Here is a 24,461-nt window from a genome sequence, read left to right as displayed (position 1 = left end):
GAAAAGCAATGACAAACCTAGACAGCATCTCAAAAAGCAGAGACATCACCTGGCCAACAAAGGTCCGTATAGTTAAAGCTATGGTTTTCCCAGTAGTGATGTATGGAAGTGAGAGCTGGACCGTAAAGAAGGCTGATCGCCAAAGAATTGATGCTTTTGAATTATGGTGCTGGAGGAGACTCTTGAGAGTCCCATGGACTGCAAGAAGATCAAACCTCTCCATTCTGAAGGAAATCAGACCTGAGTGCTCACTGGAAGGACAGATCGTGAAGCTGAGGCTCCAAGACTTTGGCCACCTCAGGAGAAGAGAAGACTTCCTGGAAAAGACCCTGATATTGGGAAAGATGGAGGGCACAAGGAGAAGGGGACGACAGAGGATGAGATGATTGGATGGTGTTCTTGAAGCTACCAGCATGAGTTTGATCAAACTGCGGGAGGCAGTGGAAGACAGAAGTGCCTGGCGTGCTCTGGTCCATGGGGTCACGAAGAGTCGGACACGACTAAACGACTAAACAACAACAATATATATACATTCAGCTTTCAGGAAGAAATGCTCCCATAAAGTTCAGGACTAAGAGAGCAAAAAGGGACATGAAGCCTGGATAGCAACTTGGTGCTGATAACACCAAGGTTGCAGGTTCAATCCTCACAGCTGCCTATTCCTCTACTGCAGGGGGTTGGACGAGATGATTCGCAGGGTATCTTCCAACTCTACAATTCTATGTTTCTATGTCAGCTGCATCCACAAGGTTGAAATCCAATAGTTCATCCAACAGACTCCATTGGATAGTTCTGCCAATTTCATTCTGCCCCATTTGCAGCTGGAGCCATTTATGCCTTTGGGAAGCAGAAGAGGCCCAGCGACCTCATCCAAATCTTGCACCAATGGAGAAGACGAGATGGTTGGATAGTGTTCTCGAAGCTACCAGCACGAGTTTGACCAAACTGTGGGAGGCAGTGGAGGACAGAAGTGCCTGGCGTGCTCTGGTCCATGGAGTCACGAAGAGGCAGACACGACTAAACGACTAAACAACAACAACAACTTTTGGGTCTTGGATCCGGACCAGGAAGCCAAAGTGTGTTGCCTTCGCAGCAACTCCAAGCGGCACACCTGAGTCTCCACCTCCCCCCAAAGAACATCAGGGATGGTTTTGTATACTTGCCAACATGGAGTCTCATGGCCCCAGCATAACAGCAGCCTGTGGGTCCAGCACTTGATATTGCTAACAGCTCTTCTGTTTGCAGTTGTCATTTCTCCTAGAACAGTGTCCCCCAACATGGACTGAAAAACATGAAAAAGGCCTGTGCCTCCTGTTGGCTAAGGATATACCAGCACAACATTGTTCTTGGGTGTCTTTCCAGCCTTTCCAAAGAAGCCTCGGCTGCGCTGCACATCATGCGCTTCCTTAGGTGTTTGCAGTTTCATACTTGCGCCCGCGGGGCAGGATTCACCTCTCCGAGCCATAACATGGGGCGGAGGAGAGGGGACAAACCCAAGGAATGGGAGCTGTAGCCACTCTCATGACTTCTTTTTAATTAGTTAGTTTTGTTAGCAAAACAAAATCACAGGTAACCCTGATCAATAAAACAAAGCAGCCAAGAGGCATAAAAGAGAGTTATGCTGGAATTTGTGGACAGCCAACCTTCAGAGCATAGTAGACGCTCAGAGGATAGATAATCCAGCTAAATGGGAGGTGAAATGGCCATCGCATTTCTCACATATGTCTTTTCTTTACTTAAGTGGCAGCTGTGGTGGGCTCAGAACCATGGTTAATAAGGAAGGGGGGGTTAACACTTCCCCATTTGCTTTGGCCTGACAACAGTTGCCCCCCAGAGGGATGCTGCCTGCAGCAAGAGAGAAGCCCCATAAGCCCCGTGGGGCAGCACAGCAGCTGGGGCGGGAGGAGATTTTCATTAGGCCTGCAGCATAAAACATTCCTACATACAATGGTCCCAATCCTTACTGCTTTCCTATGGCTGCTGTTTAAAAAGGGAACAATGAAACACAACCATATTTCACATGTTGGCTATTACTTTGCCTCTTGTTAACATGAAGCAACAAAAATGAAGTGTTTCTCAACATGGAAATGTGGTTCACATGCTTGAAGCTTAGCTTTCATTGGTGTTTAATACAGTTCATTGGATAATAGTAAGAACATAATTATTTTTTTCTGATAATGTGACTGATATTCTCAGTGTCTGAAAGTTGAAGAAGGAATCTGTTCTATGCATGATATATATTGCTGTATTATTTCAGATAATGTGGAATGTCTTCAGCTATCTCCTCTGCACAAATTCAAATTTTTGAATTTTTAAGTAGAAGACATTTTGAAGTACTGAGGGCATATTGTTAAAATCTGAACAAGGCTAAGTTTGGCCTCATATCCAAAAGATTATTTTCCGCAGCCCATAGGATGCACACCAGAGTGCTGAGTTAATAGTGGCCAAAGAGAACTCTTCTAAAAGAGTTAAAACATAAAATTATCCCTGACACCTTGTTAGCAGTTTGCAGATGCTTTAAAAACAACCAACCAACCACCATGAATTAAGCATTTTTGTTTACTAAGTATTTCATCTAGTAAAAATTAATTGAGAATGTTTGTGCATACTGAACCTTGGAAGATAATCCAGCATGCAACTGAGTTTAAACCAGAAACTAAATGTACCAACATCCCTCTCAACTGGAAACATTTAGTATGACAGAGATCTTCCGCTTTTTTTTAATGAAAAAAAACCAACACTTTGGGGTCCCATAAAACCTTGTATTTTAGCACTGCACACAACTGGAGCACACACAACTTAGTCTCTACAATTTTTTAACAGGAACGATTTGTCACTATTTTTAAAAACCACCTTCCAAATCTCCTCAAAAGCTAGTATAGGGGTTTATGAAGGAGAGGTTGCAAAAAATAGGGATGGAACTTTGAAGATAGGGACAATTGGATCATATTTAATTGCAGTATGCAATGGAAACACATTTTCAATAGCTTGCTGACAATAATACAGACCTTTCAATATCACTAACTAATGCAAACCAGCAGGCACATTTAGTGAAAATGTAACCTTAGGTTGTAAACTGGAGACTCTTTAAATTAATGAATTCTGCTCCATTAGTTTCTTATCTTCCTATTTAAGACCACACTCCTAAGCAACTTTACTCACAATAAAGTCCTGTTGAATGGGACCTGCTGTTAAACAATATTTATTTATTTCATAAAAATTATATGCTCTTTGATTGTAAAAAACAAAACAAAATTTTCAAAGAAAAAAAGAAAATCAAGAAAAAACTGCAACTGTACTTTAAAATATCAGAAGTTAAAATCCTAAATCAGATTAAGAATATGATAATGAGGCAAGAAGAACAGTTAAAAGATTATATTAGAATTATGTTATTTTGTTTGGATTGAGCATAAACCTGACAAATCTCTTGCCTAGAAGAGGCAAAAGCTGAAGGGAGCAAGATTTGACTTATTTAAATACTTTTAAACAGATATTTTTTTAAAATAATTAGCTCAGAAGTCAAAGGCATGGATTAAGATTTTTTAAAAACCTATTTGAAAGAATAAACCATAAAAGTTATTGTCATCAATTTATTAAATTATGTTGTGTGAGAGAAATAAGCCAAGTGACTATACTCAAATATGGAAAAAAGTTGTGATAAAAATTCAAGAGACTACTGGTAAATAGAAGTATTTTGTGGAGATATGAATAAATATTCAGCATCATTATCCTTGACGGATAACTCTTTAAAGGTGTTGACAACCTTTATATTTGTTCTGGTATACTTTTATTAGTGCATTATTTTAATTATTTATCTGTTTCTTTCTGATTTGTTAAAGGGGGTTATTTACCTTCAGTCACACTGCGGCCTTGCATATAAAAGTTTGCACAAAAACTGAAGTCGCTAATTCAAAATGTGAGCAATCATGATATAATCTTGAGATGCAGAAGCAAAACAATGACCTTGAATGAGCCCTGAAGGCATAGGATGCTATAGGCACCTGCCAGAGCAAAGCAGCGTTGCTCAGGCCTGTCTCTTACTGGGAGATCCCCCATGAATGAAAGTCAGGATACAGATATAATAAATTACCATGTATAGACTCACGCAAACTAAATGAAACTTCAACAACCGAAAGGTAAGAGGATGACAATAACTGCTGCTCTCACCCACACGCTGGGCCAACTGCTGAACCTGCTGCGCTGCAAATTACTAGAGGTCAGTCACACATAATCAATCAATATCCTTATTTACCACCCCTAATGATCCATTAACTGGTCCCCACTTCTATTTCCTCAGCTACCTAATTACAAACAGATCTCAAAACAGAATTATTATTCCTTGATGTCATAAGATTTAGAATATGAACAAAAACAACAGCCCTTTTATCTAATATAAACTGCCAATTTTTGATATTTAGTTAAGGCTGCTATTAACAACAAAGCAACCAGCAACTTTTTGACTTTTAGAAGACACCTGAAGGCAGCCCTGTTCAGGGAATTTTTTAATTGCTGAAGTTTTACTGTGTTTTTAATATTTTGTTGGGAGCCGCCCAGAATGGCTGGGGCAACCCAGTCAGATGGGCGGCATACAAATAATAAAATCATCACCACCACCCTCATCCTCATCTCCTAATAGCTACATGGGGATACCTTATCGCAGACTATAAATGTATCTTTGAGAATAAGCATTTTGCTTTGTTGTACTGTTAGTTTTATTTTGAAATGCCAACAGGGTTCCAAGAAGCACACGAGGACCAAACTTCCAAAAATAATCATGGTCTACATACAAACTATTTGAAAATACTAAGCTGGTTGCTTGCAGCTGCACACTCACTCTTTTTTCACTTGTCCAAAATATTTCTGTTGTAGCTCTTTATCAAGTTTATGTATTTCCTGAAACAAGAGTTTGCTGAATTACAAAATTAATTTAAAGGTAGAATTAATGGCTGCAGGAGACCTATAACCATTTCAGGAGCGGGGGAGAAAACACTTCGGTAGAAAAAGAATTGAAATTGCCCTGAGAAAGCCCACGATTTTCCTTCAGGAAATCAAAGTTTCACACATTGCTAAAAGTCAATTACACAGAGTAGATTCAGACAGGGTCGGCCTGCTGTTTTTAATGAGGGTTGCAGATGCAGCGGCATCACAGGACTGTGTGGGGTTGTGTTCTGACTGACCTAGATACACACAAGCAGCACGCAAGGAGAACGGGACACAGCTTCCTCTGAGCTCTAGGAGCTTGTGTAAGAACACGTGGAGAGCCCTGCTGGGTCAGGTCAAAGGCGCATCTGAGGCAGCCTCCGCTTTCCACATTGGCCACCCAGATGCCTCTGGCAAGTCAGGCAGCAGGACCTGAGGACAAGAGCCTCCTCCTCCTCCTCCCTTGGGGTTCCCAGGAAGCAGCTGGAATACCCAGGCAGGCTCCTCGGTCAGTAGACGTGGAACACAGCATCCTGCACAGAGCTGCATTCGCTGGAACAAGGATCCTGCCAGTAAAATAGAAATATGGACAAGCCTTTTTCAGAGAAGTTTGCAAAAGTCTTTAATGCAGATCTCCAAGTATCTGTGTGAATGGAAGAAAAGGCTGGAAAATAGCCCCCCCCCCCCCGATTTCTATACCACTTGGAGGGCTGCCTCAATGCTTTTATCAATGTTTTATCGGCAGCATAATTGGCATGCAGTGAACATAAAATGTGAATTTAATTTAGCAATAATTGGCTACTTCTGTTGATTTGGAGTTTCTGAGAGTCTCTTGGTAAGAAGAGAAATGCTACGTCTTGGCAGATTTGCTTCCTGCCGCTCTGAGCCCTTTATTTTGCTTTGGTTGGATGCTTTACTGCTTTCTGAAGAAATGCATTAAGTGCGGAAGAGAACAAAGGAGCAATCAGAATGGAAATCCAGAGATGAAGCCCTGTTCCTCTGCTGCAGCAAAAACAACATAATGGTTCAGATTTCTCAGGACACAATTTATTGTAGCACGAACTTTCATGAGCCTTCAAGGTAGTTGAAGCTGAAATGCTCACCACCCCAGGCCTTAAAAAAACCACCTCCCTCGACAACAAATACTTCCATGCTTATGAATATTTATTATCAAGTTTTTAGTTACTAATGTATGTAAACATGTAATGTATTGATTCCCAAATTGTGGAGAGGTGCTGGGGGAGAAGGAAATACAGGGGTACCTCAGGTACCTCAGACGCTTCAGGTTACAGACTCCGCTAACCCAGAAATAGTACCTCGGGTTAAGAACTTGGCTTCAGGATGAGAACAGAAATCGCACGGTGGAAGCAGGAGGCCCCATTAGCTAAAGTGGTGCTTCAGGTTAAGAACAGTTTCAGGTTAAGAACGGACCTCCAGAATGAATTAAGTTCTTAACCCGAGGTACCGCTGTATTGGGTACTATCTGAGCTTTGTGTTTGCCAGAGCCATCATCTCATTGGTAGCCAGGGCCGTCTTTAGCATATGCGCCGCCAGGGTACAAAGAGCCACCCAATGCCCCCAAATTTGGTTTAGCCGTCCCCATTTTTTTAGGGGGGACCATCTCAAAGTTGTTGAGCTTTTTTGGGGGGAGGAAAATTGCCTGTAACGACGCAGCGGAGATAGCTGCTTTTGCTTCCTGACTCATCAGAAATATTTGACGCTAGAGAGTAACAGAGCGACAGAGGTGGGGGGCCTTTTGCTCCATTGCTTTTCACTGCCGCCAATACATTTGGTGCCCACCAGAATTCGGTGCCCAGGTGTACCACACCCCTTGTACCCCCAGGTAAAGACGGCCCTGTGGGGAGCATTGCTAGGTGTATGCAAGGTGTGCCCAGGCATACTGCCATGTTTCAAAAACAACAATTTGTCCCAACGTGGCTCCCCCCACACTGAGTATATCCTACCCTCAAGGGAAAGCCAGGTGACGCATGTCATGTGTAGTTTAGTCTGACTCCAAGAGAGGCACCACTACAGAGAAAGTGAGCACCTCTTAAAATCTTGGGAGCTGAGTCTGGGACCAATTGTGGCTTCCATGGCACATATGAGAGTGACCAGGTTGTTTCTAAATGTGGAACTGCGCAAATCAGTGGTTTACGATGCTAATCTTTCTCTTCCTTGCCATTAACAAACATAGGGCTTAATAAGCCCTCCAGAACTTTTGTGATGCATGCAAATGGCAAACGGCACCCTGTGCCATGAGATGTTTGAGACAAGTGCTGCCAAAGAGAAGCTTGAAGGGGAAAATGTTGATGCTTATTATTTTTATTACCCTCCTGGCATATTAATAAGCTTTTCTCCTCTTCTCCCTAGGCATAATAAAAAGCTCCTTGCTGGCAACTGTTCTGATTGATATTGATGGCTCTGTCTGAGCAACAAACGTTGTGGCTTTAGGGACCTCCATTTCCCAGTACCTGAAGGGAGCTGGACTTGATTCTCAAAGCAAGATTTCATGCTGCATCACCAAACTCCTTCAGACCTTCCTGAGGTTCTGCCTTTATTGGCTGATACAGAAAATACAGAGTCCTTTGTCTTTAACAATATTTAGCTGCCCTTTCTACCTCACCTCATCTTGAAGACTTGTGGCATGCATAGGGGTTTAAATCAATATATTGCAAATAGGTAAAAATATGAATAAACAGTGACCCGAGACCCCCGCCTTCAAGGCTGAATTAACTCTGGCTACAAACCCATGGAGTTGTGGAACCCCTGTTCCACTGGGACTACTGGGTCACAGCCCTCCAAATGAGGGCTATTTTTAACACCCTACCCTGCCAGTCATCATCATCATCATCATCATCATCTTAGAATAACACACGCTTTTCTGTCCCACACATTTTTTATACTTCCATTTAAACTGAGTGATGCTCCTGGAGACATTTCAGTAAATATCTTCTCAGCCAATCCATTTCCTGCATCATGCCACAAATCCTAATCAAAAAGTAGGGCTATGGCAAAGAGCTCCTTCCCATTTTTCTCTAGGTAGAAAAACATGTGGCAGACATTTGAATATTCCGACAGCCAGCTTTCCAGACCCTGCTGGGCAGATTCCCACTCCCTCTGTCGCTTGAGGAGCAGTGCTGCACCAGAGGGTAGCCCATCTGAATAATACATCGGTTCTGAGCATGCCCTGAGTTGTTTCCTTGAAGGCCAGATCTTCTAAAAGCTTGTAGCATGTTCTGGTAACCAGAGAAGCAACAGGATGTGTCTTCTACTTTGAGGATCTTTTGATATTTGGGCTAGTACTGTATTCGTTTTTTGACCTTGCTAGAGAGAAATAGCATGGATGCAGTGGGAGTTTCTTTCTATAATAAATATCTAGTTTTTACTTAATCTTTCTGCATTTATGACTTGAGTTGGGAGGGGAAACGATGGGTGGCTTGTGTAGGTGTTGCAACAAAGTCTGTATTAACCATTTCCCTGCATTCATTCATTAAAAGACAGGTGACCTTGGGGTCCCTTCCAACTCTGCAATTCTATGAAAAGCTGCTGCTGCTGCTGCTGGATGGAGCACAGCAGGCTGATCCGAGCCACATGCAATTCCAAAGTATTTTGCAGGGCATTTCCAGAAAAGGCATGTGGGTCTGCTTCCAACAAGCTCCCCTCCTAGCTTAAAGTTCAGAATATTTTGCAGGATTTATTCCTTGCAAGCACAGAACAGCCATTGTGTGGCCCCTGTAAAAGTGCCAGTTCTGCAGGCTGAAGCAACTGACTAGGCATATGTGGGGCAAGACAATTCCCAAGGTAGACTGGTCCCAATCTGTTAAGGGCTTTATACACTAACAGGAGCACTCTAAGTCTGGCCAGGTGACAACTTGGCAGCCAGTGCAAATCTCTGAGCAGAGGTGTAATATGCCAACATGGTCTCACTTCTGCCAGCAACCATGCTGCAGGAATCTTCACTAACTGCAAAGAAAGCCCCATACAGAGGGCACAGCAGTGCCTGGACTACCATGGTCAATGTACCCTGGTCCAGGAATGGCCGCAGATGGACAGCTGAAAGTGGCAAAAGCTGCTTGAAGCCATCCTTGGGCCTCCTTGGTCCTCCAGGGACAATGCTGGATCCAGAAGCACCGCAGACTGTGAATCTGCTCCTTCAGCAGGAAAGCGGCCCCATCCAGGGCAACAATGGGCCATTTCTTCAACGTGGTGGGAACCAGGCACCCACAGCACCTTTGTCTGGCTGGGATCCAGGCTCGGCTTGTTTCCCCTCATCCAGCCTATCCCTGCACCCAGGCACCGGTCCAGGCCTCCCCTGATTCAGCTGCTGTGGAAAATACACCTGTGTCAACAAGGCTCAAGATGGCACCTCACCCAAAGCTCTTGCTCTCAGCAGCTTCATATAGATATTAAATAGTACCGGGGATAAAATGGGGCCTTGTGGCAGCCTCCCCCTAGGTACTCCCTGGACATGGTCACATAAGGTAGGTTCCAAAGCCCTGTAGCCTCCTACTACCTTTGGTGAAAGGTTGCCAAGGCTGGCTTAGTCCCATGGGTCTAGAGAATCTGTGTCATTCCAGGATGCCTGCATTGGTCCCAGCACTGTGGTATTTACAACCACCTGGTAGTTAGTTCAAATCTCATACTCCCTCCCCTATAGACAGGTTTATCAAAGTAGTTTCTCCAGAGAGTTTCCTTTTTGAATAATGGGGAGAAAATCTGTTTGTTGATGGATGGCAATAAATACAATACAGCGGTACCTCAGGTTACATATGCTTCAGGTTACATACGCTTCAGGTTACAGACTCCGCTAACCCAGAAATAGTACCTCGGGTTAAGAACTTGGCTTCAGGATGAGAACAGAAATCGCACGGTGGAAGCAGGAGGCCCTATTAGCTAAAGTGGTGCTTCAGGTTAAGAACAGTTTCAGGTTAAGAACAGACCTCCAGAACGAATTAAGTTCTTAACCCGAGGTACCACTGTACAGATAAGGCTTATGCATTCACCTTAGCAGCTCAAAGGATCAGGGAGAATTTCATTGTACAACATGGGGTCTTGTGGGCTGGGACCACCTGTGCTAAAGTATGCTTCTATACTGTTGTGATGACCAACGGTTTCTAACAAATAAATTTGACTGACCTAACCGAAGGGTCCAGGGCCAGTTTCTTTAGGAGTGGCTGTCCCACTGTCTCTTTCAAGGTGAGAGGGACCAGTCCCTCGTGCAATGAATCATTAACAGTGCTGTGGACCCAACCAACAACCCCCTCTGCTAGATTTCGTGAACCAAGTGATGTGGCTCAAGAGGACATGCAGTTGGGCAAATAGCCACAAGTACCTTGTCCACATCAGGCTGCATAAATTGACAGTGATCCCATGACACATCCCAGATTTTGGCACTGGGTACTTCAGTCAGAAGGGACGCGGGTGGCGCTGTGGGTAAAACCTCAGCGCCTAGGACTTGCCGATCGCCAGGTCGGCGGTTCGAATCCCCGCGGCGGGGTGCGCTCCTGCTGCTCGGTCCCAGCGCCTGCCAACCTAGCAGTTCGAAAGCACCCCCGGGTGCAAGTAGATAAATAGGGACCGCTTACTAGCGGGAAGGTAAACGGCGTTTCCGTGTGCTGCGCTGGCTCGCCAGATGCAGCTTGTCACGCTGGCCACGTGACCCGGAAGTGTCTCCGGACAGCGCTGGCCCCCGGCCTCTTAAGTGAGATGGGCGCACAACCCTAGAGTCAGACACGACTGGCCCGTACAGGCAGGGGTACCTTTACCTTTACCTTACTTCAGTTAGAACTGCAAAAACAGCAGAATCAAAGTCACTCTGAAGTACGAGACTTTATCCTCAAAATGTGCAGATGGTTGATCACAGCGGGTCCTTGAAAGCTCCAGAGATCCCTCTCCCTGATGGGAAACGCTGTCTCTTTGACCGAGCATCAGAGGACGCACAGGTAAGTGGCTTTCACTTAGGGGCCATGTTGTGTGAAGGAACACAAATTGCACCCAGCGAGGGATTCACACTCACTCCTAGGTCTCTGGCTGAGTGAAATAGTAAGTGGGATCATCTGCCTTGGGGTTGTTGGGTTTTTTTTGCTGGACACCCACCCTATTTTTTTTTTTACTGAGTGCATATAGTTGAATCCGTGTAAGTTAATGTGCATATTCTGTGGCTCCACCATACAAAAAAGCTTGAACCTGGTGCAGTAATCAATTGTTGGCAAGTTCAGATCCCACAGACAGTAGTATCCTGGCAGCAGTTTCCCCTACAAACAGCCTAGCTACTCCGTTCTGCATTAGCTGTAGCCTCTCCACCAAGCCCAAGGGTAGCTCTGCATACAGTGCATTGCAGTAGTACAACCCTGAGGTTGCTCCTACAGAGACAACTGTGGTCAAGCTACCCTGATCCACGAATGACTATAGTTTCCTTACCAGCCAAAGTGGGTAAATGGCACTCCGAGCGACTGAGAACCCCTGTGCCCCCCTCCAGCGACAGAGCTAGATCCAGGAGTACTTCCTGACTACACCTCTGCTCCTTCAGTGCAACTCCCTGCAGAGAACTGACTGGTCTTCCAGTCCAGAATCTGCTCACACCCAGAGCTTTTGTCTTTCCATGATTCACTTGGTTTATCAGACTGGTCCAGGACCTGTACAACCACTTTGAATAAAATGTTACAGAGTTCAGCATATTGATGGCACCTCACTCCAGATATCCTAATGATCACTCTCAGTGGCTTCATATAGATGTTCAGTAGCACTGGAGACAATCTAGTGCCCTGCACTAGGGGGCTGAGAAACATTTGCCAAACGATATCTTCTGGAATCGTCCAGGGAGATACTATTGGAAGTCTTGCAGAACAGTGCCCCTGATCCCCATCTCCCACAGGTGGTTCAGGGGATTCTTGGAATCCAGAGATGACGAGAGATCAAGTAGGAGCATCATGGTCACACTCCAGCGTCACTCTCCCAATGAAGGTCCTCCATCAGGTTGACCAAGGCTCTTTCAGTCCTGAATCCAGCTACAAATGCACACGGAGATACAGTTAAGTTAAACTGCTCACCTGCATAAGTGCATTGTTCCTTTAAAATTCAGGATATTCTTGCTGCATACTCTATGTAAATGAACACTTTTTCAAGTTTTGATCTTTACCCTTTAATTAGTTTGCACTGAATATACATGTAAATTGTGGGAAGGTAAAATCTCTTCATTCCATATTGATGGTTCTGCTGCTGTGCTCAGTGCCCTTGAATTTATTTTCAGGGAATTACAGGGTGAGTCCTTTAAAAGAGGCCCTGTGGATACAGATACACTCACCCTGTACAAGAGGAGGCCTTTCAGTGGGGAAGCAGAATGGAGCTAAAGAAAACCTTGAGCTTCTATTTGTAATGCATCATGGAAACGTTGAAAAGCACGACTGATCATGACTGGCACCATACATGATAGTTCACGTGGAAAATCACAAACTAAACAACTCAGTGTGTAGGTTTACAAAAACTCATTTACAACAACGTACAGCGTTTCAACAACTTCTAATTCATTTAATCTTAAATAATGTATACAATGCCAAGATAATAATGACTTGAGCAACTCAGTATCTCAAAGCCAAGCAATCCAAATATTTCTGAAAAAGTCCATGAGGGAAACTATGTGTAGACTTGCGCTGCTGCAGTCTCAACAGAACTCCGACTATGAGATATTTGGATTTCAGTCTCTGTTTCATGAATCGTAAACCTACACACAGAGTTGTTTAGTTTGTGATTTCTCTCTCTGAATTCCTTGGGTGTATCGTGGTTCAGGTGGAAAGGCAGTATACTGGAGGCATGCAAGGAAGCGGCAGTTTTGCACAGCCCATGCAATTTTTGTCTCAGGCCCTTATCAGCCACAGACTCTTTTGTCTTGCATCCTCCCACCATAATCTGTTCAGCAGAAGCAAAAAAACGGTGATGCCTACAAAGGCTTTTTCAAAAGAAGTAAGAACTCTTTGACAGTGAGCAGGAACTGAATGGGGAGAGAAGGCTCTTAGCTGAACCATGTCAGTAGTGACGTGATTTAGATAACGGTTTGAAAAATACTAAAAGTCTACCTTCAAAGAACTGGCTGAGGAGTTCAAATCAATATGCTCTTTCTAGTCTTTAGTCTCCACTACGTAGAGTTTTCTGCCTACTTGGGTTCCACTTTCTTTAGCTACCCTGTTTTGGGGGCAGAATCCTTAGATGCTCTCTTCTTCCCTGCGCCCTCCCCACAAACACAACATGCAGGCCCCCCCTTGCCTCAAGTGCAGCAAGGTTTTTTTAGCCCTCTCTTTCATTTGTGCCTTCTTGCCACAGCCCCATGTTTCCGTGGCTCTTTGCAACAGAAAAAGTGTTTACAAACTAATGAAGAAGAAAAAGCAAGGGATCGGGCTAAACCACATAAAGACAGCTGGGGAAGGCAGTGATTCTGAGAGCTTCTTAATGGACAAAAAGGAGAAAGACAAACAATCCCAGGACAATTGCAGACCCAGGTGAAAGAAAGGACATTTGTTGCACTTTGGCAAAGCAGCACAGGTAGAAAGGCATCACAAATTATGAGCTGTAGTTGAAGGGTCTGATTGTGTCATGTCCACCTGCCTGTTTTTCACTGCATGGCTCAGCTTCCTTCTCAAGGAAGGGCTTTGTTAAAGTATCCTGCAACAATGCCTCCTCTGTCACTTCAAACTCTTTTCTCTGCCACTGGAAAGGAAAATGAGACCTCTTTAACATGTTAAATGGTGCTCCCACAAGCAACTCTGCAGAAATGACAACAAAATGATAGTTTGGCCAACAAAACTGTCTGTGTTTAGTGCAGAGAGGAGGAATTCTAATATTCCAACAGACACTGGGAATACAGAAGATATCCAGCTTTCTATGCCTCTCAACAAAATGCCAGCCCTGTATTTCCCTTCGCAAAAAATGGCAGCATCATCAGAATTCATCAGAATTTAGAAGCAGAAAATCAGATCTGGCTTACAACATAATCAATATACAAATTTAAAACAGCTAGGACCAATTATTTCCAGTGGCGATGGGCACACAAACAATACCATGGTAATGCAACAATACAAGAAATACGCAGAGCAATCCCCACTGTGCTGGACAAACCTCTGCCTAAATCTTAACACAGCAGGAGTGAAAAGAGCTTCCCTGTAAGTGTGGATCCTATTCCTATGCATGTCTCCTGGGGCTCAGAGGGACTTACTCCAAAGTAGGTGTGCCTAGGATGCCAGCCTGTATATTATTACAAAGTGATCAGTTCAGTTGTAGTCGGTTATTACATTCATATTCTACCTTTCCTCCAAGAAACACAGACCCTGCTTTTCAACTTTTATTTTCACAATAACTCTCTGGGGTAGGTTAGTTCAAAGGATGGTGACCGGTCCAGGGTCGGGGGGGGGGGCTTCATGGCAGAGTGGGGATTTGAAGCCTGGTCTCCCATGACCTAGGCTGATATTCTCACCACTATACTGCACTGCCCCTCATATACTTATTTAGTTAAGAAAACGTCCCACGGGGGGGGGGGGGGCAGGCTGCTGTATCCACAGCACTGATGCATTCTGTGACCAATCACATCCTTTGCTGGGGGCCAGTAATTCTGCTGCTATCTCGCATGCAGCCGTGGTTTATGGGATGTCGGGGCAGGGTAAGCCATGAGCGTAATGCTATGACAAACCATAGCTTAGCTCACAGCAGCGTAGAAGCAGCAGGATCAGAGGATTGTCTCTCCTGGAAGAAGCACATGTGCTCATTTGTGCCAAGCTGTGGTTCGGCTTAGAATTGCATGCAAATTAGGCCGTTGCGTTTACAACAGTCCATTTCCAATGAAATGATTTAAAAGGTGTGTGTGTGTGTGTGTGTGTGTGTGTGTGTGTGTAGGAAAGAGTGAGTGAGTGAGAGAAATTAAATTTGCACATCCGAAGGTCTTTATAAGTGTCAATCACACAGATGTATTAAGGAATATGGTAGCTTGATCTCTTGATCACAAAATCCTCAAACAATCCTTCTAGTTTCGTGGAACTTGATGGAACAGCTTGCTAATATAATCCTGGGACTGTGGAACTAGGGGAAAGGTCAACATACTGATCTGGGGGAAGTATATCTGAATTACTTCCTCTATGTCTCTCCATATAGATTGTTTTATGCTTCCTAGTTCCCCAAACACTAGGAGGCTTTAGAAGCAGACATTTACTGTTGGGGGACTATATTGCAAGCAGATTGTTTAGATCCAAATTTTCTGTGTATGCATTTGACAGGTCAGCGTTCACACAGCTTTAGTTTTGTCAGTGACTGATATTCATTCCTCCACTTTTCGCCTCCCTCAGTGGTGAGACTTGAAGGAATACAGCCACAAGTCTTTTGTGGTTTTTGTTGTCTCCCCCATTCACTCATTCAAAGCCCCCACTGCCCTTTTCCTGTTCTGTGAATGCATTCAGGTATCTCTGCATCTTTAAAAAAACAAAATTTCGCCCAGGAAGTGGGCAAGAGAAATGCTACCAGTCTTGTTATAACATTTCACAATGGACAAAATGGAGACTGCTGCTTTTTGGGGGTAGGCTGGGTGGGCTATCCATTTCAATGTGGGTTTAAAAAACATTTAGAGTGATAGATAGATATGATAGAGAGATCTATCTGTATTTCAGATGTGTGCCAAATGCAGGTGTCCTTGACCTGCTCTGGAGGAGGGTAGGACTCGAACCTGTGGCTTCAAGCTGCAAGAAAGGAGATTCCAACTAAACATTTGGAAAAACTATCTGACAGTAAGAGCTGCTTGGCAGTGGAACAGACTCCCACGAGAGCTGGCGGAGTCATGCTTTTCCTTAAAAAAAAAAAACAACAGTCATGGGTTGGGGCATAAATTGGTCCATATAGTTTTCCTTAATGAAAATCCTCTCAAAGCTATTTGCCTGTCACTGAACCTTCCCCCCCAAGCACCACAGCTGAAAATACCTCCCAGAGCCCCTTTCAACTGCTCAAAAAAAAGATAATGTGAAAAAACCAAGAAATACAGTCAACAACTTCCAACATCTCATCAACTTGGGTTTTCTCAGTGCAATTTTTCTAGAAAAAGAGGTGCTGGAACTCACCATGAACGCCTCCCTTCTTCTCTTAGAATGGCAATGGTGCCCACCTGAGAGGTGCCGGAACTGAGTTCCTGTGAGTTCAGACTTTAGAAAGCCCTGGGATCTCTGTAAATATATTAAATTTGCTGGTGGCAGGGAAGGCCTATGGCAAGGATTGCTGTCTCCATCTCCAGTTTCTCCAAAGGTTTCATTAAACCTCTGGAAGTGTCTTTCAAAATGGCAGCTTATGGAGACAGCTCAGTATCTTTGCAGCCACGTAATCTTTCATGCACAATATAAAGCTAAGTCATAAATAAACTGAGTTGCTTTGTGTTTGTGTGCGTGGCTGGGTAGAGTGATTCATACAAACCTACTTAGAATACTGGATGAATGTAGCAAAAGTCTATGAACTATGAGGAATACTCTTGGCACGGCTGAGGGAGAGAAGAAACAGGAGACAGGAGGTGGCAAGAAAGGGTGCGGAGTGTTCCTTGCCAGCTGCATGCTAGAATGGCATTTCCCCCAGACTCCCACAGGCATGAACACTGAGCACTGCTAAGCAACCAGAGATGCCCTTCAAGCCCAAAGAAAGGAAAGCCAGTCTGGTGGGTGCTATAAGGGATGACGAATTGGACTTGGGGAAATGCCCTTCTCTCTCTCTCTCTCTTACCAGGGGCATAGGACCCCCCCCCCCAGTCCCCGCCATGCTACACCACTCTATATTACTGCTGGGTTCCTGTACAGTAGGGCTTGACACAGTGGGGCAGGGGAGTGCATCCTTGGTTCTTGCACAGCTCCCACAAGGTGTAGAACAGGGTGGGGGGAACTCCCACTCTGCACAGGCAAACCCACCTGTCATCCACCTGGCAGCATGATGAAGCTTGTGAATTGCCCTGAGATCTTGTGGTGGAGGGGGTTATGTAAATCAATCAAACAAACAAAAGCAAGCAAGCAAACAAACAAACAAGCTGCCTGGCAGTGAGCAAGACACTTTGAAGATATGCTTTGAGGCACACCTTTAAAGAGACTTGCTGTAGCCCCCAATCAGTCTTGGGAGTCTCTGCAGAAAAGGAGATCCCCTAAACAGAAAGGGGTTTGGATTTCAAGCGCTTCCTCCAGCACTTTGCATCCAAGTTGCTGGCTGTGCTGGTGCAACTAAGGCCAGCTGATTGTTGGCCACAGAGCCATCGCTGGCCATCAGCTGGTCAGCAGTGCTTACAAGTCAACACTTCAAAGCACCTCTAGCAAATGCACACAGGCACCCGTAAAGTGTATCTTACAAGGCCCAGGACTATATTGTGAAGTGAGGGAGTTCCATTCATGGCAATTGCAGGCTCTCAGCCTCCAGGTCTTGGCACAGAGTGATGACTTCATTGCACCAGTGACCCAACCGCAATACATTTCCTATCTACTTCAGAGGCTGGATGGTGCCATGTCTAGTTAGATACAGAACTGCAAAGGGCTCTTCCCTGCCAGTGTCCACACCCTGATATTTACTCTGGATACAAGTCTGCTGTTACAGCTACCTGCTTGTAACTCTTTGACTGTGCCACTCCTGATCTCCGCCCATTAACTTTGTGCTGCGAACTGCCCTGTGATCTTCGGAGGAAGGGTCGTATACAAATTTATTAAATTATAGTAATTAATAAATAAGCACATGAACAGCAGAATCCCTCAGATGCTCCAATGCCAGCCTCCAGCCCTGGGCACCTGCCTTTTAGTTGTTTGACTGCATAACACTATAATCCCAACAGAGCAGTCGCTTCAAGTTAATGAAGGGTCTGCAATAAATTGATAGAACAAAGCAGCCACAATTTTTTAAAAATGCCATTTAATCATAATCTGGGCCTAATAACTTTATAGGCTTAACCCTCTGATTAAACCTTACAGCCATAAGCAAACCAAGAAACAAAAGCTCTTAAAAACGGATCCTTACCTATTACTTTTCCTAGGAAAAGTGACTTCAGTGAGTGGAACTGGAGGCTTGATGCTGCTGGCAGGGTGTAGGTGACGGCAGGGTAGAGGTCCAGCTGGGGAAAGACAAAAGCAAAGAAGCCAGGCTTTGAGAAGGCTGCCACCCAGCCGGGTCTTCCTGGAGGAGGTTACCCTCACTAAGCCCTCACACTTCTGCTTGGGGCTGCTGGCTTCACCCTGATAAGCAGGACATTCCAGCAGCAGCAGCAGCAGCCGTGAGAGCCAGGGTCAAGCCTCAGTGGGGAAGAGAAATAGCCAAAACATGGTGCTGCTATCAGTCTCCCATCCACTCCTGTTCACAGGCTCACGTCTTTTGGTTTGCTGAATTGTCTGCTTTAGAAATGAAGGACATTTATCCTTTTATGTTTATCTATCAGATTTCTGTTCAGGGTTGAACACATTGTAAAGTGAGACAATTCATATTTCATGTAATAAAATCAAATAGCAAAGCACCAAACTCTGTTATTGTTGAAAAACCAGATTTCAGATTTTGAGTTTCAATTCAAATTACACACCCAATTCTGACTTTTGTCTACAAACAAAACCAGAACTCCAAACACATTTTGAGATCATTTGCTCATGTCAGAATCTGACATACTTGAATACATGAAATCTGCTGAATTCTGAATTATGATTGCTTTCATCATTAATTTCTTAATTAATTAAGAGTACAACAATTGAAAATAATAGAGCAGAAGGAATACATCTATTAATAGCCAAGGTCTGGCACAGTGTTGTCACTCAAACCTAGTGCTGGGATCCAGCAAGGGTTAAAAGATGGGAGGGGTATAAATAATAAAGTTGTTGTTGTTGTTGTTGTTGTTGTTGTAGCTTCCAGGTGAGGTGATGGGGGATGAAAGGGCTCAGTGACATTCGTCAAATGGGTGGTGCCCCCTCCCTCCACAGAAAAGCCAGCTGAGAGCAGCGATGGGGCAGTGAGGTGACTTAGAAGTAAAGATTTAAGACAGTTGTCAATCTTCTCAGGAGTGGACGTCTCAGCAAATTCACCCCGAGGTCAGACTGTGCAACACTCAGATAAATTGCAGGAAACCCAAGAGTTACATCTCAGGCTCCTCAGGCCTCAGTTAGCATATTGAATGTTAAGTTTCATGACAGTACAATTAGAAAAAGACAAAACAAGTATGGTTTGTTTGGAAGGGTTTCCAGGAGAAAGCCTTATCTCTCTGAAAAAGAACATGGCAGCATGGCTTTGGTTTGCAAAGTTGCATCTGAACAAAACACAAGCCTTCTGGAGCAAGGTTCTTTGGACAGATGAGACCAAAGTGGAGATGTTTGGCCATAATGCACAGCACCACATTTGGCAAAAACCAAACCTATGCCAACTTTCAAGCATGGTGATGATGATTTGGGCTTGTTTTGCAGTCACAGGGCACCTGGGAATCTTGCAGTCATTGAGTCAACAGGAACTCCTCTGTACACCAAAGTATTCTAATGTGAGGCCATCTGCCCGAAAGCTGAGGCTTGGCCGAAACTGGGTCATGCCACAGGTCAAGGATCCCAAGCACACCAGCAAATTTACAACAGAAAAGAAGCAAGGGGTTGCAATGGCCCAGTCAAAGTCCAGACCTCAACCCAACTGAAATGCTGTATGGGACCTTAAGAGAGCTGTGCATAATGAACTGAAGCAATGCTGTAAAGAAGAATGGGCCAAAATTCCTCCACAATGATGTGAGAGATGCATAAAGTCCTACACAAAACTATTACTTCATGTTATTACTGCTAAAGGTGGTTTTACAAGCTATTGAATCATAAGGTGTACTTAGTTTTTCACACAAGGCTTTTCCATTTTGGCTTTATTTCTGCTAAATAAATCATGACACAGTGCAATATATCATGTGCTGTTGTTCATGAGGTTGTATTTACCTAATTCTAAGGCCTGCTCAGGAACAGATGATTGTCATTCATATGTAAAACCACAGAATTCAAAGAGGGTGCATCCCGCCCCCCCGAAAAAGTTCTGGCAACTTCCTTTTACTAGAGAGTAGGTATCTTTTGGCAAGTGTATGTTCCTTCGCAAGTATCCCTGAACGAATTGCAGCATCTCACCCCCCCCCCCCATGATTAATATCTATATTGTGAATCCAATAATTTGGTGCCTCAGTGAGAAATGCCCTTTACACTCAAATACCCCGGGAATGTGGGGCACACATTGTTATGTACTGAAGTTCTCACCCTGGGCCAGCAGGGGGATACTGTAGATAGTTTTCACTCAGGTCCACATATGCAAATAAGGGATTGAAAGTGACGTTCAGTGATTGGATAGTTACAGAAAGTGTTACAGTTGCGTTGTAGTGGAGCTCTATATAAGCAGGCTGGCTGAACCCTTCAGTTCAGTTCTGTTCTGGGTCTGTGAATAAACAAGAGCTGTTTGAAGAATCGCTGTGTCGTCTGATATGTTCACCCACAACTTAACACTGGCGACGAAGGTGGGATTGATGGACATCAGAGCACAGCCAGATGCGGCCACCCTCTGAGCTGAGCTGAATCACTGAGCTGAATCACTGAGTGAAATCATTGAGCAAAATCACTGAACAGAACCAATTCAGAGCTGTTCTGGCTAGAGCGCTGTGTTCCATCCATCGCCTTCCACGTCGGCATCGGAACCATGGCTTCACTTGTGCCTCTACCACTGTTTGCCCCAGCCTCTGATTCATGGGACTCCTACCTCGCTCGGTTCGACTGCTACCTCCAAGCTGATGAGTGTCAGAGGAGCGTAAGCAGGGCCTATTCCTCAGCCTCTGTGGGCCCGAGGTGTTCGAGACGGCCCAAGCATTGGTTGCACCTCAAGCAGTCCAGGCAGCACCGTGGGACACGATTCAAGAGAAGCTCTGCAACCACTACGTGCCAAAGCCATCCAAGATTGATGCCCGCCATGCGTTCTACCACCGGAACCAGGCAGAGGGGGAGTCGCCCTCGGACTACAACGCCGCCCTCGGACAGGCTGCAATGCACTGCGAGTTCTGAGACTTAGATGATGCCCTGATGGATCGAATCGCCTGCGGGGTCCGGGACATCCGTCTGCAAGGTTGTCTCCTCGCCAAGCCAGACCTCACACTGCAGAAAGCCACTGAGGAGGTTGTGGCCTCGGAAGCTGCCCAGGAGATCCGCAAGGCCAGCAGCCTGTGTCTTGCTAGGAAGCCAGTTCCAGTGCATCACGAAGAGGCCAGCAGTGACAAGGCATCCTCCAGTGAAGACAATGACGTGCACCAGACAAAGCGGGAGCATGGGAACTCCAAGGGCCAATCAGAATGTGCCGGCTGCAGAGGCAACCATTCCCGTGCCAAGTGTCGATTCAGAGACGCCATCTGTCGGAAATGTTCCAGAAGGTGGTGGTTGAAGCTCAGTGGCCAAGCCTCCTAGGGCTAGACTGGTTTGATGCCCTCGGCCTGGAAGTCACCGGCATCAACTGCATCTCTAACGCAGAGACTGAGGGTCTGTTCAAAGACTTTGCTGAGGTTTTTGACGGCACTTTGGGCCAATATACAGGTACGCCCATCTCCTTTAGCCTTGATCCACAAGTCGCTCCCATCAAGCTAAAGCCACGCTGGGGTCCGTTTGCTCTCAAAGCTAAGGTGGACGAACAACTGGACAAGCCCAAGGAGTTTTGGAGCTGGTTGACCACGCCAAGTGGGAAACCCCCATCGTCACGCCTGTCAAGCCAGACGGGTCGGTGAGAATCTGCGCCGACTACAAGTGCACGATCAACTAGGCACTTCAGCAACACGCTTATCCGGTTCCTGTTGTCCAACACCTGCTGCATTCCCTGGGTGAGGGTAAGGTCTTCACTAAGCTGGACCTTGCCCAAGCCTATCAACAACTGCTCATCGACGATGCCACCGCTGAAGCCCAGACAATCATCACCCACTGAGGGGCATTCCGTTGCTGCTGTTTACAGTTTGGGGTGAGTGTGGCTCCTGGCATCTTCCAAAGCCTTATGGAGTGTCTCCTGCAAGGGCTTCTGGGCATGGTGCCGTATTTCAATGACATCTTGGTGTCCACAGACTCACACCAGCAACTGTTCGAGCGCCTCCACGCTGTGCTGACCAGGTTCCAGGAGGCCGGGCTCAAGGTAAAGAGGGAGAAGTGCCAGATCGCCATTCCACAGGTGGAGTTCCTGGGCTATCTTATCAACACCTCCTGCCTTCACCCGACGACATCCAAGATCCACGCTATCCAGCAGGCCCCCATCCTGAAGAACAAGACGGAGTTGCAGGCGTTCCTGGGACTGCTGAACTTTTATAACATGTTCCTGCCCCACAAAGCGACCGTAGCCGAGCCTCTTCACCAACTCCTCAGCACTAAGACACCTTGGTCCTGGGGTCATCGGGAGACGGCAGCCTTCAATGCGGTCAAGGCTCTCCTTTCATCGGACATTGTGCTGGTACAGTACAGTGAAGCCAGGCCGCTGGTCCTTGCCTGCGACGCCTCACCTTTCGGCATCGGCGCTGTCCTTAGTCACCATTTTCCAGATGGAAGAGAAACACCGCTGGCCTACTTTTCCAGGACACTATCTCTGACCGAACGGAATTGCAGCCAGCTTGACAAGGAGGCAGTGGCACTTGTGGCTGGAGTGAAGAGGTTCCATGAATAACTTTACGGCAGGACTTTCGACCTCATCACCGACAACAAGTTGCTCCTGGGCCTCTTCGCCAGTGATCAACCAACTCCACCGGTCCTCTCACCGTGCATGCTGCGATGGACTGTTTTCCTGGCTTCCTACCACTACCGGCTCATCCATCGCCCGGGGAAATCAATGGACCATGCCGACGCCCTCAGGCATTTCCCTCTTCCAGCGTTTGTGGAAGACCCGGCTCCAGCTTCATCGCTCCTCCTGATTGAGGATCTTCCAGCAGTGTATCGGCTGCCACTGTGGCCTCCGCATCTGCCCAGGATCGCACCATCAGCCGTGTGCTCAACTGGGTGTGGAGGGGGTGGCCACAAGGGCCTTTTGCATCGGAGTTCCAACCGTTCGCAACCAGACAACATGAACTCTCGGCTCATCGCGGCTGTCTGCTGTGGGGAGACCGCGTCGTGATTCCCCAAAGACTCCGTCAACGTGTCCTGGAGGCTCTGCACGTTGGCCACCCGGGAATTGTCAAAATGAAGGCGTTGGCTCGGTGTTACGTCTGGTGGCCTAACATGGACGATGCCATCACTGCCTGGGTTTCCTCCTGTCAAGCGTGCCAAGAATCGAGGCCTGCGCCACCGGCAGCGAAGGGACACACCTGGGAAATGCCCAAGACACCCTGGTCGAGAGTGCACATCCATCTGGCCGGCCCCTTTCGCGGCTGGACCTTTATGGTAGTGGTGGACGCCTATTCCAAATGGCTGGAGGTGGCCCTGATGCCCTCCACCACTACCAAGGCCGTCATCCGGGTGCTGCGAGGCCTCTTTGCGACACATGGGTGTCCTGACAGTAAGAGCTGTTCGACAGTGGGATTTGCTGCCAAGGAGTGTGGTGGAGTCTCCTTCTTTGGAGGTCTTTAAGCAGAGGCTTGACAACCATATGTCAGGAGTCCTCTGATGGTGTTTCCTGCTTGGCAGGGGGTTGGACTCGATGGCCCTTGTGGTCCAACTCTATGATTCTATGATGTCCTCATCTCCGACAACGGACCGCAGTTCACCTCAGGCACTTTTGAGCGGTATCTTTTGGGACTGGGCATCCGCTATGCCCTAACAGCACCATTTCATCCACCCAGCAACGGGCAAGCGGAGAGAATGGTGTGCTCGGCAAAAGAGGCACTGGCACGCCTGGACCAGGGAGACTGGCATGAACGGGTCGCCGAATACTTGTTTGTGCAACACATCACCCCTCATGCGGCCACAGGGCAGAGTCCTGCTGAACTGCTTATGGGCTGCCGCCTCAGATCTCCGCTCAACCGGCTGCACCCGGACTTTGCCGTGGCCGAACCCCCAGGCTGTGCCAACGTGCCACAGTCCTTTGTTCCAGGAAACCAGGTCTTTGCCCGGAACTTTGTGGGGGACATTCCTTGGGTGCCAGCCACAGTAGTGGGAGTCACTGGACCTCGCTCATACCAGGTGGCACTCGAAAATGGACGTTTGTTGCGCCAGCACATAGACCTGCTTAGGCGCAGGGTTGGGGACTTGGACACTACCGCAGTGCCCCCAACTGCGCTTGTGGCTCCGGAACAGACACTTACAGATGGCGAGGCTCCACCTACACCTCTCTCGCAGACTGCGGGCGTGGAGCCGAACGAAGCCACTTCAGAGGGTCTGCTGGTCTTCTCACAGACTCAGACCACTGCCGTGCCTGACATTCCACCAACTCCACTTGCGGAGGTTCCACCCACAGCAGCAGATCCAGGGGACTTGGTTTCAATGCCACCTAGGGTGGCGCCACAGCCTCAGCAAGAATCGGGCGGCCCCACGGACCTGGGAAACCCCGGTGGTCTGGCAGGGTTTCCAAGCGCCCAACTTATTTAAGGGACTATGTTGTTGGACATGTAATACTGTCGGTCTAAT

At 46.4% G+C, this 24,461-nt stretch overlaps 1 protein-coding gene across 2 annotated transcripts in view; it reads right to left on the bottom strand.

Annotated features, from left to right (window-relative positions):
• CNTNAP2 (contactin associated protein 2) overlaps positions 1 to 24,461 on the bottom strand; it is a 950,652-nt gene that overhangs the window by 26,085 nt on the left and 900,106 nt on the right. For both annotated transcript variants that reach the window (XM_028751461.2, XM_077916554.1), the window contains one exon: positions 17,920 to 18,013. In XM_028751461.2, coding sequence (XP_028607294.2) covers positions 17,920 to 18,013 — 94 coding nt within the window. The remainder of the gene's footprint in view (positions 1 to 17,919; positions 18,014 to 24,461) is intronic.

The sequence above is a fragment of the Podarcis muralis genome, chromosome 12, assembly GCF_964188315.1.
Source record: "Podarcis muralis chromosome 12, rPodMur119.hap1.1, whole genome shotgun sequence".
NCBI classification, from domain to species: Eukaryota; Metazoa; Chordata; class Lepidosauria; order Squamata; family Lacertidae; genus Podarcis; species Podarcis muralis.
This window is presented reverse-complemented; position numbering and strand designations above follow the sequence as displayed.